This window comes from Mauremys reevesii, linkage group 5 (genome assembly GCF_016161935.1).
Source record: "Mauremys reevesii isolate NIE-2019 linkage group 5, ASM1616193v1, whole genome shotgun sequence".
In the NCBI taxonomy this organism is placed as follows: Eukaryota; Metazoa; Chordata; order Testudines; family Geoemydidae; genus Mauremys; species Mauremys reevesii.
The window spans coordinates 95,018,509-95,034,885 of record NC_052627.1 but is presented as its reverse complement, the minus strand read 5'-3'; the positions used below and the strand labels follow the sequence as shown (position 1 = coordinate 95,034,885).

At 44.8% G+C, this 16,377-nt stretch overlaps 1 protein-coding gene across 2 annotated transcripts; it reads left to right on the top strand.

Moving 5' to 3' along the window:
* Window positions 1-7,569: 7,569 nt before the first annotated feature.
* Window positions 7,570-15,661, top strand: UCHL1 (ubiquitin C-terminal hydrolase L1). 2 transcript variants are annotated; one of them, XM_039542448.1, is made up of 9 exons: window positions 7,570-7,715; window positions 7,939-7,950; window positions 8,461-8,589; window positions 10,337-10,487; window positions 12,828-12,913; window positions 12,994-13,041; window positions 13,621-13,690; window positions 14,816-14,874; window positions 15,212-15,661. In XM_039542448.1, exons 1-9 carry the CDS (start codon window positions 7,683-7,685, stop codon window positions 15,296-15,298), a joined length of 675 nt encoding a protein of 224 aa, XP_039398382.1. In that variant the 5' UTR covers window positions 7,570-7,682; the 3' UTR covers window positions 15,299-15,661. The 2 variants fall into 2 exon arrangements, with proteins under 2 accessions (XP_039398382.1, XP_039398383.1); XM_039542449.1 differs by having other exon boundaries at window positions 12,994-13,044; window positions 13,627-13,690.
* The last annotated feature ends 716 nt before the right edge of the window (window positions 15,662-16,377 follow it).

Sequence of the window (16,377 nt, the reverse complement as noted above, 5' to 3'; positions counted from 1 at the left end):
AAGCCACATGAAATTAAAGGGCAACAAATATAAAACTGATAAAAGGAAATATTTCTTTGAGATCCACGGGCTTATAAAATTATGCATTGCCAGAGTATGGCAGGCACATTGTTTGGTAAGCTCTAGAAGAGGTTCAGACATTCCCAGTACATGCAAAAAGACAGAAGCAGCAGTTAAACTACTGTATCTATTGTACTAATTATAATGCCAAATATCCTCATGCTTCAGGGCATAAACTAGTCACTGACTAGAGTCAGGAAGAAAGTTAACCCATCACTTCACTTGCACAATTGTTTGCTTTCATTATAGGATGTTTTTACCTTCCTCTGAAGCATTTGATGGCATTATAGTGACAGGATCGTGAGCTAGATAGATCAGGTCCAAAATGGCAATTTGCATGTTCCTACAGAAGAAGATAATTTGTTTATTAAAAAAGACATTTTGAGAGTGGCTTTGTGCCTCTCTTCCTGCCAGCCTGACAAGATTTTTTGTGTGTAATCAATCTATTTCTGGGTATGTCTCTGAAGAGATGGATCTTCACCATCTGGAAATGCTAATGACTCACTAACTTGTTCACATCTTTTTGGTTTACTGATACAAGATATCTTGCCCCAAGTTTCTTAAGATAAATATATTTTTCTACTCAATATTTTGCTACAATTCAGCTTTGTTGTGGAGACACCATTTTCCTCTGAAGGAAGATCTGTTTCTCCTTCATGTAGGATGACCAGGTGTCCAGTTTTGGATGGGAAAACCCAGTCCAAAAGGGATCCTGGAGGCTCCGGTCAGCACTGCTGACCGAGCTGTTGAATGTCCAGTTTGTGCAACTCTGCAGTGGGGCAGTCTGAATTTGTCTAGCTTCAGCTTCTAGCCACTGGATTGTGTTAAACCTTTCTCTGTTAGACTGAAAATCCCAATAACAAATATTTGTTCCCCATGTAGGTACTTATTGACTGTAATTAAGTCACCTCTTAACCTCCTCCTATATAGATGAACTCCTTGAGTCTAATCTCTACAATCCTTTAATCATTCTCATGGCTCTTCTCTGAAACTCTACAATTTATCAACATCTTTCTTGAATTATGGGCACCCGACCGAGATGCAGTATTTCAGCAGCAGTTGCACCAGTGCCAAATACAGAGGTAAAATAACCTCTCGCCTCCTACTCATGATTCCCCTATTTATGCACCCCAGGATCACATTAGCTTTTTTTGGCCCTGGTGTCACACCAGAAGCTCATGTTCAGCTGTTTATCCACCAAAACACCCATTTCCCTCCTCCCCCCAAGACACTGTTCCTAGGATAGAACCCCTCAACCTTTAAGTATGACCTACATTCTTTGTTTCTAGATGTATACATTTACTTTTAGCCATACTAAAATGCATATTGCATGCTTGCCTCCAGTTTACCAAGCAATCCAGATCACTCTGAATCAGTGATCTGTCCTCTTCATTATTTACCACGCCCCCAAATTTTGGGGCATCTGCAAACTTTATCAGTGCTGATTTTATGTTTTCTTCCAGGTCATTGGTAAAAATAGCACAGGGCCAAAAACCAATCACCGAGGGACCCCACTGGAAACAGACTTGCTCTCTGATGATTCCCCATTTACAGTTATATTTTGAGGCCGGTCAGCCAGTTTTTAATCGATTTAATGTTGATTTTATATTATTTTTTAAATCGAAATCCCTGATGAGAACAAGAGAAGGTTCACTTTCTAGTGGCCTCAATCCTACCACCATTTACACTTGTCTAATTTTACTCACAGGATTAGTCCTATTGTCTCCTCAGACTATTCTAATGTCTAAATTCATGCAGATGTGCACAGGATAGAGGCCTAAGTATGTGCCAGAGCCATAAAGACAATCTAGGTCTCCTGACTTGTCCCAGTCTTGTGTCAAAACTAAAAGGCTTCATCCTTCACCATTATTAATAATTGTTCGTATTACAGTAGAGCTTAGAAGTCTCACCCAAAACTGGCCTGTACTATTGTAGCAGGTGCTGTACATATATGGAGAATAAGACAGTCCCTTCCCTTAAGGGCATATATTATAAATAGACAAGACAAAAAAAGTTAATTTTCCTGAGTCGTAACACAGTGTCTTCAGCTACAAGCCCATTTTCAGCTTTTTCCCCCTCTGACAAAAGTCCTCCAAGAGCTTCATACCTGCTAGAGTGCGCAGACATGCTACTTTGGGCAGGATTGTCTTACTTTTCAGCAAGCCATTATACTTGTTGTCTGTTCTAAAGTAGGGGAATAAAACATTTTACTTTATGATACCGCCTATAGGGAAACTAAGGCAAACAGATTACATCAAAGATAAAAACAGCTACCTTTATCATGTCCAGGACATGATTTCAGACCCTTAACTTTGTTCTTTTGGAACAAAATCTTGTGTCAAATGTACTTGACTTCATGAAGCCTAAGAACAAGATGATTTTTTTTTTAAATTGGAGCCTACGGTTAGGTTCCCAGATACATATTTAGGTACCTGAATAAGGGCCCTGATTTTCAAAAGTGCTGAGTATCCAACAGCTCCTAATGTCAAGTTTAGTCCTTTATTTTTGAAAACGTTGGCCCCAGTTTGTGGCAGGTATGAAGTATTGAAAATTAATCTATTAAGTGCAAAAAAAAAAAACATGCTGTGTTTTAATGCATCAATTGTTTGGGTGTGGTAGTCCCCCCCTCATGCTTGGATAATTCAAAGAAAGCAACAAAATCTGATCAGCAGTGTGACACTGTAATATGAAAAGTGTCATTAAAAACCATATTAAATGTTAGCAGAAACCATAATGTTAGCTATCTTGTTTCAAATAAGCCAATTTGTTTGCTTTCATGTGTGCCACACACCTATGTCCTTACTCATCTGAGCAAGGTTTAGTCTTCTTTCTGGCAGTCCCATGGAAGTCCCCAGAAGCTTACAACAAATATCCCAAACTGAAACTTCACTCTTGCAGTATTCATATGCTTTGATCTTGCATTAACATAGTGCCAATCTCCTTTTTCCAGCTCCTGGACATTTGAAGACTACCTACTGCACCAGGTTCTTTCTGTTAGATGATTCAGTTGGTAAGGGATCCTCCAAGCTCGGAAGCAAGCCTTAATTACAGACCTTGTCCTTTCTCATGTAAGCCTTAAAATGGAAAGGGGAGAAGGAGAAATGAGTTATCAATTTACCCTATATTTAGGGTGACAGAAATCTGTCACTGGATTATATTTCCTTTGCTCTCTGGAATCAGCAATGTGTCTTCTGAAGCCAAGATTACACTGTTCCTGGTTTAGACAGCTAAGTACATACCCTATCCCTAGAATTATCAGAGTCAGAGCAGACAGTACCCTAATTCATAGAAAGTACTAGGGTTTCAACAGTAATTCTCCAGCATGTCCCTTGATTTGAACAAGATAAAATGCATCAGGTCACATTTTATATGTATATCCACCTGCACCGAAGATAAGTGTTACACAGCAGGGGCTGCAGCACACCATATGTGTGTGTGTGTGGGAAAGCGGGACCCATAGCACTGTGACCCCCAGACATCCTGCCACCACACCCCCTGCCTGACAGTCCACTTCCCCTCTCAGGCACCCCATCTTCCAGCTCATGAACCCTACACCCACTCCCTTCCAGGAGGCTCAGCCCTTTAGAGAGAACCCTTACCTTCCCCTCCCAGCAGTCCCTGTCTCCCCTTACCTTAGCCCTCCCTGCTGGTGAGCCTCGTCCCCAGGTGAGGATTCCATCATGCTTCCCAGCAGATCCTCGGCGCTGAAAGGAGCCACCACAGTTTCAGCAGCCCGCAGCTGAGGGCCTGGCATGTGGCACGCTGCACACAGGAGCCACTACAGCTACAGTGGTGCAGCAGCCCACTGCGCCAAATTGCAACAGTACTCAAATTTGGTCAGGCCAAAAAGTGATTGGGCCATGGGCCAGGTGGTGTCCCCAGCTCCGGGGCCCATACATAGGCTTCCTCTTAGTGAAGATGTTGATTTATGTATACAATTTTGCATTATTTCCTGGGGCAGAATTATTTATAGCAAGTGAAGAAAATTTTTATTATTTGTGTTTTGAAATTACCATGCTGATAGACATGGCAGATCATCTTTTAGAGAGATTATGGGTGAGGTTTTTCATTCCTGTTAAAACCCCTGTGTGCTGCTTCACTGGCATACAAAGACTGTGAGTGACCTTCAGTTGGCCAGATTTATGCAGGCCCCTCAAAGGCCTTGACACAACGGGTGCAATAGAGTAGAGCTGGAGCTTGGATGAGATGGCACAGGCCTGTAGTACCACAGGCATTCTGCAAAGTACCTCTGCCCAAAAGCAGACCTAAAGATACACCAGGGACTGCTCCAGCCCTCAAACAACCCAGAAATGAGAGGGTGCAAAGGTGGTTTAGAAACAGGTTCACTTTTCCTCCCCTGGGCTGTAAGATCTGTGCTGTACCTTCCTCTAAAGGGAGCTGCAGTAAATCTCATCCTACGAGTATATTGAGGGCAGAGGGCAACTTATTTGTCTGTATGTGTTCTAGTTTGCTATATCTGTACCTCCCAGTAGATGCAGAGCTAATGCTAAAGACATGTGAATAGATTGGCCAAGGATTCTAGCAATACTGAGAGATCTTGTCTAGCAGATGACCTGTTTTTATAGTCTGGTTTCAGGGATCAGTGACTATGTGAAAAACCTGATGTATTGTGGAACAAGAGAAATAGAAAATACAGCACTATTTACCAGCTCTTTAATGATGTATAGAAATATGTGCTATCCCTGCCTTTACTCTGACATAAGACAGCAATATTTCTGTGGAAACACAGACTTACCACTGGCATGCCCTCTCATGGCTGGACATGGCATAGCCAGCTCTCATTCTCCATTGTCCCTTGGTAACAGCCAGTCTGGCCCTGCAGTGGTCTGCCTCTTCTCATGACTCGAATCACTTTGAAGTCTCTCTCATGCGATATTGGTGTCCCAGACAGTGCACCATGTGACACTACTTGTTAATCAGACATCTTCCACCCCTCCAGGGCTCCTCCTCTATTCCACTCTACTGTCAGGATAATAGCCCCAACATTTCTCCCTGGAGTCTGTCAAACAAACAAAACACACCAAAAGCAACATCTGCTCCTTCCCCTACTTGAACTTTTAATCCATCCTGGGTGCTCCCAAGTTCTCCATTATTCTGCCAAGAACTGACTCTCAGGGGTTATTTCCTTAAAGTCTTGGCCTTAGCCTGGATCCTCAATGATAATCTTCCTCCAAGGTTATCAGCCTGTAAACTGGCCGCCCTCTCGCACCTCCTTCACTCCTGCTACCCTCTCCCTAAGCACCAGTTTAATCTCCCTGCTGAAGCACCTCTGTTCTCCACTACCAAGAAAGGAACTAGAGAGCCTATCCCATTCTCTTTAGAACTTTCTTCCTACTCTGAGCTTCCTTTCTTCACTATCACTATGCTTTATCTATAATTAAGCCAACCTCCAGGTGCAGCCAGGTAGCATAACTGGCCTCCTAGGCCCACCTTAACCCTTTTATTGCCTGTGTGGGGTAGATGCCCATTGCAATTCCATATATGTTGCATAATTCTCATTGTCACCTTGTCTTTTCCCTACTATTTCAGTTGTGACTAGGGTTCGGTATTAGACCAGTCCAAAAATAATTGGTGAACTGAGTGGTCAAATAATGTAAAAAATGGTAAAATATTTTAAAGACCTAATTTATTAGAACACTAACAACATAGTCAAAAGAGTAAGACTTTATGGTCTCCAATAGGCTTAGCCTTAGATAGATACTTACACCTAATTACAAAAAATAAGTTACTTAACTGAGTTAACTTAGAAATATGCAAAACACAATGAAATGAATTTCTAAAAAAATTACAGGATGTTGCCATGATGCAATAAAAAGATAGGTCACCGCCTACATCACAGCATTTTTGCTGGAATATTTGACAATATTTTACCATGAACAAATAATAGGCTATCAGCTGATGTTCTTTGAGACTGGTCAATTGACTGGTGTGCCAAACCTGCTTGTGACCTGATTTGAATGTCTGTTAATACTGCAAACTGCTAGAGCTAGAACCAATGTTGTGTTCTATCTGAAATCTTGTACTGTACTGCCAGCTTTCAAACAGTATAAACCAGTGGCTCTCAAAGCTGGTCCACCGCTTGTTCAGGGAAAGCCCCTGGTGGGCCGGGCCGGTTTGTTTACCTGCCGCATCCGCAGGTTTGGCCAATCGCGGCTCCCACTGGCCGCAGTTCAGTGGGAGCCGCCGTATTGGCCTGGAGCGGTGAACCACAGCCAGTGGGAGCCACAATCGGCTGAATCTGCAGATGCACCAGGTAAACAAACTGGACAAGCGGCGGACCAGCTTTGAGAACTACTGGTATAAACCATTAATTTCTACCTGTAGGAGTTCATGAAACCATTGTTTGTTGCTATTCTCCTCAGCACTTGAGGAGTGATGTTTACCTGCACTACAGGGCAAAAGGAGCAGGGGAGGGCTGTGTCAGTTAGGGAGGAGTCATGTCTGCTTTGCCTTGTGCTTGCAGAATAGCATCTTGGCTGCTGACCCAGCTGTCTGGCCCTCCTTTTGGTACCTTTCAGTGGCCAAGGCACCAAGGCAGGGATTAGTAGCAATAAAGCCCATTTTTCTTTTGAAAAACAGGAAAAAATTGAAGTGTAAGATTGAAGAAAGTCTCATGGAGGCTTCTAGTCAGGGAGTTGGGAGGGGAAAGTAAATGGGATTTAAGAAACCTTCCTCAACCCCAAGGAACCCTAGCATTTATAAAATTATGTAGGAATAACTCTGGATCCCTCTGCCAGCAATGAAGTGGTTAATCTGTCCATTTCCATCAAGAGCAGTAAAGAGCTAGAATTTCACACAAGGCTTGCGGGGAGAGTGAAGTGATGGCAGGGTTTGTAAGCTGCCGTTTTCTCAAGTATTTTCTTCGTGATTTTTGTTCACTAAATGGTTGGGGGCGGGGTTCTTTTTTAACCTTGCTATTGTGAGCAACACAATGGAGGCTGTGGACTAGTCAAATACAGACTTCACATGATTGCAAGATAACCTCTTTCCATGTGTTTTTCTAGTGCTGCGTCACAGCGCTCGCCTAGACCATAATACACTTCTGCAGTTACCCGGTAATACATTAATCCATGATGCTCCAGGAATAAATGGTGCAGCATAACCCCGTACTCTGCCTAACAACACCCGGGGTAGATATGACATTAGCATCACCCTAGTCCTCTCCGGCAGCACATCCCTGGCAAGCCTGCTCCCCTGTTGCGCCTGCTGAAAACCACGTGTTTTCCTCCTGCTCCTGGCAACATCCACACAGAAGATCAGGAGACCTGGGGACCAGCCCTGTCCCGCTGCGCGCTCCAGACACAGCCCGCGGGCACGAACCTGCCATTAGCGCACCAGGGAAACGCATTGGAGGGCTTGGTGGGTGGGGGGTGGGAAGTACCATTCTTTCTTTGGGGGAGGGGGGGAAACGGACAGCGATGAGCAGCCGAGTGTTTCCCCCTGGATTGGTTTTGCCCCTGCTCCTCCTTCCCCCCCCTGCAGAGGCCCGGAGTGAGTCAGCCCGGCGGTATATAGCGTTGGGCGGGCGGCTCCTGTGTTTGCGGAGCAGTCAGTCCCAGTGAGTCTCCTGTTCGGTATCGTAGCCGGCGACGTCGCGCACCATGCAGTGGCAGCCCATGGAGATCAACCCCGAGGTGAGCCGGTGCAGCGGGGTTTGGATGAGGGCTGCCTGGAAGATTGGGGTGGGACTGGCGCTGGGCCCCGGGTGCCAGGTGGGGCGGGGGGCAGGGATGCGGTGACTGCTAGGTGGGGGGGGGGTGCCGGGGCGGGGGGGCAGGGCTGCTAGGCGGGGAGCCGGGCTGGGGGATGGGCGGGGTGGCTGCGGTCTCCCACTCGCTCACCCGCTTTATCTTGCAGATGCTGAACAAAGTGAGTGGCCGGCGCCGGAGGAGCCGCGGGGCTGTCGGGCCGGAGCAGCAGCGGGAGCGGCTCCTTCTCGCCTCCCTCCATCCCCGCCGGGGTGGGGCCGGAGCGGGATGTCTCCGGGCGCGGCCGCCCAGTCACGCCTCCGGAGGGGGGCTGGGCGCGGCCGCACTGCGGGGCCGCCACGGAGGGGGTTGCAGTCGGGGTGGGGCCGGGCGCCCCATCGAGCGGTGTCCGCCCCACGTGCGGCGCCGGGTCCCGGGCTCGGCGGCAGGTGGCGCTGCGGCCCCGCGGTTTGTGCTGTGTCACTGGCTGGAGCGGGCGGGGGAGGGGCGGTCTGACCGCGGGTCCTGCCCCGGGGCTGGGCTCCCGTATGGCTGTACAGTGGGTGGGGCTGGCTGCGTTGGGATGTGAGGGGTGGGTCCCTGGGCTGGGGGGCTCCTGCTTCCCCCCCACCCTTCCCTGATGAGCCCACAGCAGGCTGGGTACCCCCTGCCTCATGTCCTCTCCCTGCAGGTGCTGTCCCGGCTGGGAGTGGCCCCTGGCTGGAGCTTTGTGGATGTGCTGGGGTTTGAGGAAGACTTGCTGAGCTCAGTGCCCACCCCAGCCTGTGGCCTGCTCTTGCTCTTTCCACTCACTGCCCAGGTAGGTCCCTGGAATGGGGAGGGGCAGCAGCTGCCATTTCTGCAGTGCTATCCCTGTGCAGGGGAGACAGTCTGCTGAATAAGCAGGGGCCTTTGTTTTCCTCTTTCATATCTGAGATTAAACCTACTGTATAGGTGATACTAAACAGAAACCCCACCGATTCTCTTTGGGATGTTGTCATGGGATACACATGGTGCCTGGCACTGGCAGATGGCCCACCCCAGGAGTGTCTTACTGTGGTGTGTGGTGAACTAACACAATGCAACACCTAAATGTGCATTGCAATTATTGGATACCTTGTGCGAAGTCCATAATGTTAACATACCTGTTCTTATGTGGGTTTCCTTACTGGAAATTCTTGCTTTAAATTTGATGTGCCCTTAAATCTGCAGAAGCAGGTTTCCCTAACCCAGATACTAACTTGACAAAGCAGAAGCAGGCAGACCTACTCAGACTTGTAGAAGAGAATGCTGTCTCTTTCCCTACTCCAAAACTAACATGGCAACACTATCTGGCAGGTGGTACAACTGAACCAAATCCATTTCCTGACTGAACTCTATAGGAAGTGAAGTTCCAAACTGATATCTAGACTTCTGACCTGCATCTGTCTATTAGATAGACAATGAATTAGTTTTTAATCTATGCAGTCTTCACAACAAGATCTGAAAGGTGGGGGTGGTGTCATGCATCTGAAGTGCATATTCACCCACAAAAGCTTAGACTCCAAAATGTCTGTTAGTCTATAAGGTGCTACAGGACTCTGTCATAATTTACATAGTAAACTGAAAACAACACGGGTAACTTTATTTCACTTAAAAATAATCCCTCAACTCCATCTGTGAATGTATGGGACTGAGGTGATACCTTGCTGTCACTGGGGCTTCCTCAGAAGACCTGTAATCTGCTCAACCACATGACTCTCTAATTAGAACAGAGTCTAGGGATACTTCAAGGGAAGAGTAGCTTTTTAGATCTACTGGAAACAGTACTAATCTCACAGTATTTGACTTGTAAGCTTTATCAGTGATATATTGGCACTTTGCTATTTAAGTTGGCAGTAATGGGCTGCTCACCCATAGTATGAAGTCAGCCTCTAGTCAAGTATATCATCTTGTATGCACAGTTAAAACCTTAAATTTACTAGAATGACAGAGTTGTTGTTAGTTAGCATACAGTTATAGTCTAGACAAATGAGGCACTGAAACTACTGGGAGCATGGGGGAGACATTCTGATATTGCTGGTCCTGTAGCTAGCTCAGCTGAAGCTAAAGGCATCTTGAGGGTGAGGAATAGAGGAGGCAAATATAACCATTCCTTGTATGAGCAACTTTCACACTACTTGTCTCCAAATACATGAAATACAGCTGATTGGGGAAGCCAGCTACAAAAAAATTCTGGCTCTAATTTAGCAAGCTCTTGAGTGGATTGGACAGTAACAAGTCCTTGGAACTTGATTTCTCATGTCAACTCTTGTATAGCTGATAGCCCAGAGGAAACAGCAATCAGGTGGAATCCCATACTACAGCTTGGCTCTCATGCACTGCATATACATTATGCAGTACTAAATCAGTGTCATCCTAATGGAAGTAAAATCATGTGAGTTTGTTCCAAAAAGGATGGCTTTCTGGTTACACTGGCAAGCATCAGAGGGGAAGTGATCTTCTGCAACTGACTTCCCTGGTAGACTCTAAAGGATTTTAAGATGTCTAGAAAATCACAAACTATTGATGTACTTGCATGTTTGCAGCATGAAAACTTCAGGAAAAAACAGATTGAAGAATTGAAGGGACAAGAAGCTAGTTCCAAAGTGTATTTTTTGAAACAGACGGTTGGCAATTCCTGTGGGACAATTGGCCTGATACATGCAGTTGCTAATAACCAAGATAAATTTGCATTTGGTGAGTATGGCTGTTGAGCCAGTTTCCCTTAAAAGCTTTAAAAGGGAACTTCCTCATTAGGCCACTTGCTGATCTGCATACTCCAGACCCACTGTAGCTAAAGAGCTCTTACACTAGCTACTTTATGCTAAGACTAGGTTTGCGAAGATCAGATCTGACTAGAGAGCTCTTCCCTGAACACTTCATTACAAGAAACTTAGACTTCAGTGTCTTATGGGATCTACCCATAACTGAGTGACCTCCACCCACTGCTCCTTGAGTAACAGAAGGGGAATAAGCTAGTTTCTGAGGTTGGACAATAGTGTGTTCTACTTTGAGTCTGACTCCAGCACCTGAAGTGCTGGGAGATCTGATCAAAGGGAGGTAATCCAATTTCTATTGGGTCTAATTAGCATAAGAATACAATTTACCTGGGTTTACATATCAGTGGGGATTTCTCCATATAGAATTTCCAAATGAATGGTGTCAAACACAAGCTTGTGAAGTTACTTGTACAGTAACTCCTTTCTTATGTTGCATTTTTCAGGAACATACTACAACATTAAGTGATTCAATGTTAAACTAATCCAATTTCCCCATAAGAATGAATGGAAATGGGAAGGGGGTGGGTGTTAAGTTCCAGGAAATTTTTTCATCAGACAAAACTATATTATAGATACATGCAGTATATTTTAAACAATGTAATACTGTTCACAGTGATTGTGAAGCTTGATTGAGGTGGTGAAGTTAAAGGGAGGGATATTTCCCAGGGAATGCCTTGCTGCTAAATGAACTAGTACTTGGCTGAGCCCTTAAGGGTTAACACACTGTTAAATGTAGACTCAAGGCAGCATGAACAGGAGGGAGGGGAGACAGCACAGCAGACAGATACATGTGTGTGGGAGAGATGCACACTGCCCCTTCAGTAAGCTGACCCAATCTTAAGTGCCTTTTTTAAATGGATCCAGAAGTTGAGACCATAGCTGCTGCCCCAAGCTTTATCTCCTCCTCTGTGTCCCCCTCTCTATGGAGGAGGGGTAAGTGGGATGCAGGAGTGGGGAGAGGGAGGCACCCTGATATTAGCCCCTCCACACAGCAAGCAGGAGTCTCTGGGAGCAGCTCGAAGGCACAGGGCAGGAGCAGCACCTGGCAGTTCAGCTGTCCCTCCCTCCCCATTGCCAATTGGTAGCCTGCTGGGTGGCTGCAGCACAGGGAACTTAGGGGAGCGGGGAACTGATTTGGCAGGGGAGGGGTGCATGTGCCAGTCCACCCTGGTTCCAAGCCCCCACCAGCTAGCTGCAATAGGCTGCTCTTCCTACAAGCATTGGACAAAGCTGGCAGCTGCCAAATGATGTTAGAAGGGAGCATTGTACAACTTTAAATGAGCAGGTTCCCTAATTGATCAGCAACAAAACAGTGTTAACCAGGATGACTTTAAGTGAGGAGTTACTGTATCTCTTGCATGATAAATCTAGAGCAATGAAATGTACCTTTGCTGGCACCTGTGAAGCTCTCTAGGAAAAGGGTGCTTAGTTTAGCTATTGTCTTAGAATGATAAGCTGTAGAGATACCCAGTATGATAGGGTGGCACCCACTACTCATTTCAGGAAAACCTGGCATGGCTAATAATTAGAATACCTAAATTTAGTCAGGAAAGTGACTAAAAAAAGCAGTCTTTCAAATTGATGGAGCTACTTCTGTTGGAGTTTCAAGTTACACCAAGTTAAAGGGGGTTAATCTGAGTAGTAAGCAACCAAAGAGCTGGATTGTAAACTGGCTCATGCACCAGACTTCTCAGTTAAAGCACAGAGAAATTCTGTCCTCATTTAAAGAAATGGGTTCTATTGGGACATTAGAAGCTAGGCAAAGTAGTTTTTTTATTTATTCCCCCTGCCCCTTGACTTCATGAAGTAGGAGCATCAAACACCACTTATCTCAGTAGTATCAAACTGGGAATTGGACTGAGCAGTCAGTGTTGCTTCCAGATTATTTCTGGAATATCTTTTGTGGGGCAGGGGGAAAGGGAGTAGAAAACCACCAGGTGTTTAGGGTTAACATTCCAAATATAATGGTGCTCAGTCACTTGTCAAATGCAGTAGTATCTGGTGGCATATGGTTACTCTCATTCCATGGCCTTGACCTACAGTGATTTCAAGTTTATAATTTAGGTATGTTTCTTTACTTCAGTAAGTACTAAAGGTAGCATGAGTTTCTAAAACAGTGTACTGGGCAGCCTAGATAAATTGTGAATATACATACTATAGGATGTTACACATCTGTAAACTAACATAGCTTGAGTTGAACTCGCTCATAATCTATATAAACACATTCCATGTCTAACCATGGCAAACTCTTGCACAGATGATGGATCAGCCCTGAAGAAGTTTCTCAAGGAAACAGCTGATCTCTCTCCTGCAGAGAGGGCAAAACATCTTGAAAATAACAAGGTATGAGAATTACTGGGTTGGGAAAGTCTTACTGAAATTTACATTTGGGGTTTATTAATTTCCATCTACTTTCTCTTCAGGCTATTCAGGAAGTCCATAATGCTGTTGCACAAGAGGGCCAATGTCAAGTAAGTTTTGCATATGAGACTTAGTTTATGATGGTAGGGATTATAGTGCTGAATCTCTATTAATACCGCTTATAAGTGGGAAAGGGAGAGATTATTTGGATCATGGGCTTGCTCCAGCTTGACAGCACTGCATTATACCATTCCTTCCATTTTAAAAAGCAAATAGGGAAGCAATGGAACTCCTTTCACAAGTCTGAGTAAAACTTTCAAAAACCCCTTATTGCCCAAATGGCTCCTAGTCTAAGTTACTTGGAGGATTTCAGGAAACTTCCTCTGTCCTATTTTGATTTTTACAAAAACTACCATCCTTGAGCAAGTATGGGAAAAGCTGAGAGCCTTAGCCTAGCAGCCTAAGTCAGCAATAGGACTACTATGACCTTCAGATGACTTGCTTCTCTTGTTTCCTATTCCCTATCTATAAAATTTGTTACATCTAGGCATTAAAAACTTGTATTTCACAAATGCAGAGCAGGATCCAGATTCTCCAACAAACTGGAGCCCAAAGTAACGTAACTTCATAGATTAGTTTGCTATTAGATACAGCTAAGCCATTTTACTGATTCTGTCTTCTCTCTCCAGGTAGAGGAGGATAAAGTGAACTTCCATTTTATTCTGTTTGTCAATGTGGATGGACACCTGTATGAATTGGGTAGGGTTATATAAATCTGTATTTGGAGTAGTCTGACATAGGAGCTAGCTATTTAACTGTGGCTTTACTTCACTAGCATCATGGTGAAAACAAAGCTTGTTTGTAATCAACACATGCACCTCTAAGTTGCTTACTAGGTAAAAATCCCCATGCAACCAATTCTGACTAGAAATATCCTGAAACCAGTATCCGAGAGCTGTCTTTTCTGCTTTCCCTCCCAAAGGACTAGACCTCAAGATCTTGAGCTCTCTAGATCAGAGCATTTCTCAAATGTGGCCACCGGAGGCTCTTCTTCCAGCCACGGCTTCCTGGGCTGTGACTGGTAGCCCTAGGAGAGAGTGGCCCCTCTCCCAGGGCTACCAGCAGGGGTTGAGCCCTGCCCCCCTCCAGAGACACATGTTGAAGGTGCAGGCAGCTGCTGAATTCCCCACCCTCCTGGGGAGGGAAAGTTGGGGGCAGGGGAATGGGCTTCAGGCTTCATCCACCCATCCCATTCTCACCACCCACACCATCGTCCCTGTGCCCCATGGCCTCTGCCCACCTCTCCATAGGGCTTAATTTGTCCCAGGACTTGCCTGGGGCTGAGTAAGTCTGCTGTGACAAGTGATATTAACAAACATACAAATTATCACTTTTTGTAACAGACTTGCTGTCTAGCAAGTCTTTTTTAAAAAAAGCAAAGTAAACTACTAGACACAGTACCTTGTGTTTCTATTTTCTTTATGTCCACTAAAGAATAAAGACCACTAACTTTTTTATTCTGAAAAGTATATAAACTGCAATGATTTGGACACGTGCATGTTTGGTTTTCCTAAAGTTAATTATGTATTTTAGGAAAAATCATCAGCATGGCCACCAGCAAAAGTTGGTGGCCACACTGAGGCCTCCAAAAAATTAGTATTATTCTAGAGCAGGAGTTTAACAGATTTTCCCTATTCAATTCCATGTTGTGGCCACACTTTGCTGACCTTACCAATAAGAAGTCTTGCTCTGGTATAATAGCTCCTGAATGATTAGGAGGTGTGGGTTCAGGAAACAGCTGTCTACAAACTCCAAAATCAGACCGCATAGAACTAACACTTAAACAAAACTCTGCTGTCAAGTAATGAGGTTGTTTGTTTATAGATGGACGCATGCCATTCCCTGTCAATCATGGAGAAAGTTCAGATGACTTGCTGTTGAAGGTAGGCTCAGTTACTTCAGTTATGAGTTCATGGTGTCTATGGGTCAGGGGATTCTAAAGCTGCATCTCTGCAGCATGCCTTCTTGAGCCAATTGCAGTTGGTCTCCTAGCACAGCAGTCACGTGGCTTGAAAAGCCTCACATGGTATCACTAGCTGCTAGGTAGCATAGTAAGCAGGTGCTCCAGGGCTAGGTTCAAAATGGTCTCTAGCTAACAAATACCCTTGACTCCACAAGGATTGTCAGGTGTTTTTATGATTAACTTTGGAGAATATTGCATACTGGCTGTATATTACTGCAGCCTATAAGGAGTACTAAATAAGAACTCTTCCCTTCAAGGGTTCTGCCAAGATCTGCAGACAATTCACAGAACGTGAGAGGGGAGAAGTTCGCTTTTCTGCTGTGGCTCTCTGCAAGTCTGCCTGAGATGCTGAAGAGGGAGTTGAAGGAAGGCAATCTGATAGCACATCAGTAAATGCAGTCTCAATCTTTCATTGCTTCAGTGCTTGTGAAATGCAGCTGGTTTGGCCAGCTTAAACAGTTCTGCAGAACTACTTCCTCCTCCAGTATACACAAACATCAGAAGAGCTTGAGAGAAATAAGCTGACTCTAATATGAACTGTTCTGACAACTGTCTTTGGACTCTTAGGCCCTGACTTTTCACATGTTCAGTTTAAAAAAAAAAATGCTTTACATGGCTTGTTTAACCTTTGCTTATAAGTTAAGCTCTCTGTGACTTTTTTTTCCTGTACTTAATAGGATAAATAAACTCTTCTGCTGTTAAAGTTACTGGATTAGTCTTTCAATGTGGATCTTCAAACCAGCAGATTTAAGGGTAACATGACTAACACCATTATTAGGCCTACTTTGAGTGCACAGTCACCAGAGGTCATAGAATTATAGATTAGAATCCTAGATTATTAGGGTTGGAAGGGACCTCAGATCTAGTCCAACCCTCTGGTCAAAGTAGGACCAATCCCCAAATGGCCCCCTCAAGGATTGAACTCACAACCCTGGGTTTAGCAGGCAATGCTCAAACCACTGAGCTGACATAACAGATAAAATAGCACTTCAAACAAGAACAGGAACTGGAGGCCCAAAGCATGGGTAACAATGCTCTAACGCTTAAGTTAGGGCTTCAAAATGAGGCCCTAGAAGGATAGAATATCTATTTAGAGCTGTTCTCTAAACTTTATTCTGTGCTCTAAAACATCCATCTGTTCATCACTACTGGAGATGCATGTCTCTTGGCAAACAGATGAAACCCCTCAAGGTAGGGTGCACAGTAATTCTGTATTGATGGAGTAGGTTATGTCCACAGTCCCACTTACGTCAGTGTAACTGTTGCTTAAGGGTATCTTTAAAAAGAGAAGAGGCCCCTGCCCCAAGTGACATAAGTTACACCAACCCAGGCATTGGTGTGGCTAGCACTGTTAACTAGAGAGCTCCTGCCGACATAGCTACCACAGCTCACAGGGGCAGGAGTAATTAGGCTGACAGGAAAG

Bases quoted from the DNA above. Each gene is read 5' to 3' on its own strand.
- UCHL1 (XM_039542448.1), top strand. From the start codon at position 7,683: ATGCAGTGGCAGCCCATGGAGATCAACCCCGAG. The intron at 8,590-10,336 runs GTAGGTCCCTGG...GCATGTTTGCAG, and splicing joins TCTTTCCACTCACTGCCCAG to CATGAAAACTTCAGGAAAAA. The intron at 10,488-12,827 runs GTGAGTATGGCT...ACTCTTGCACAG, and splicing joins CCAAGATAAATTTGCATTTG to ATGATGGATCAGCCCTGAAG.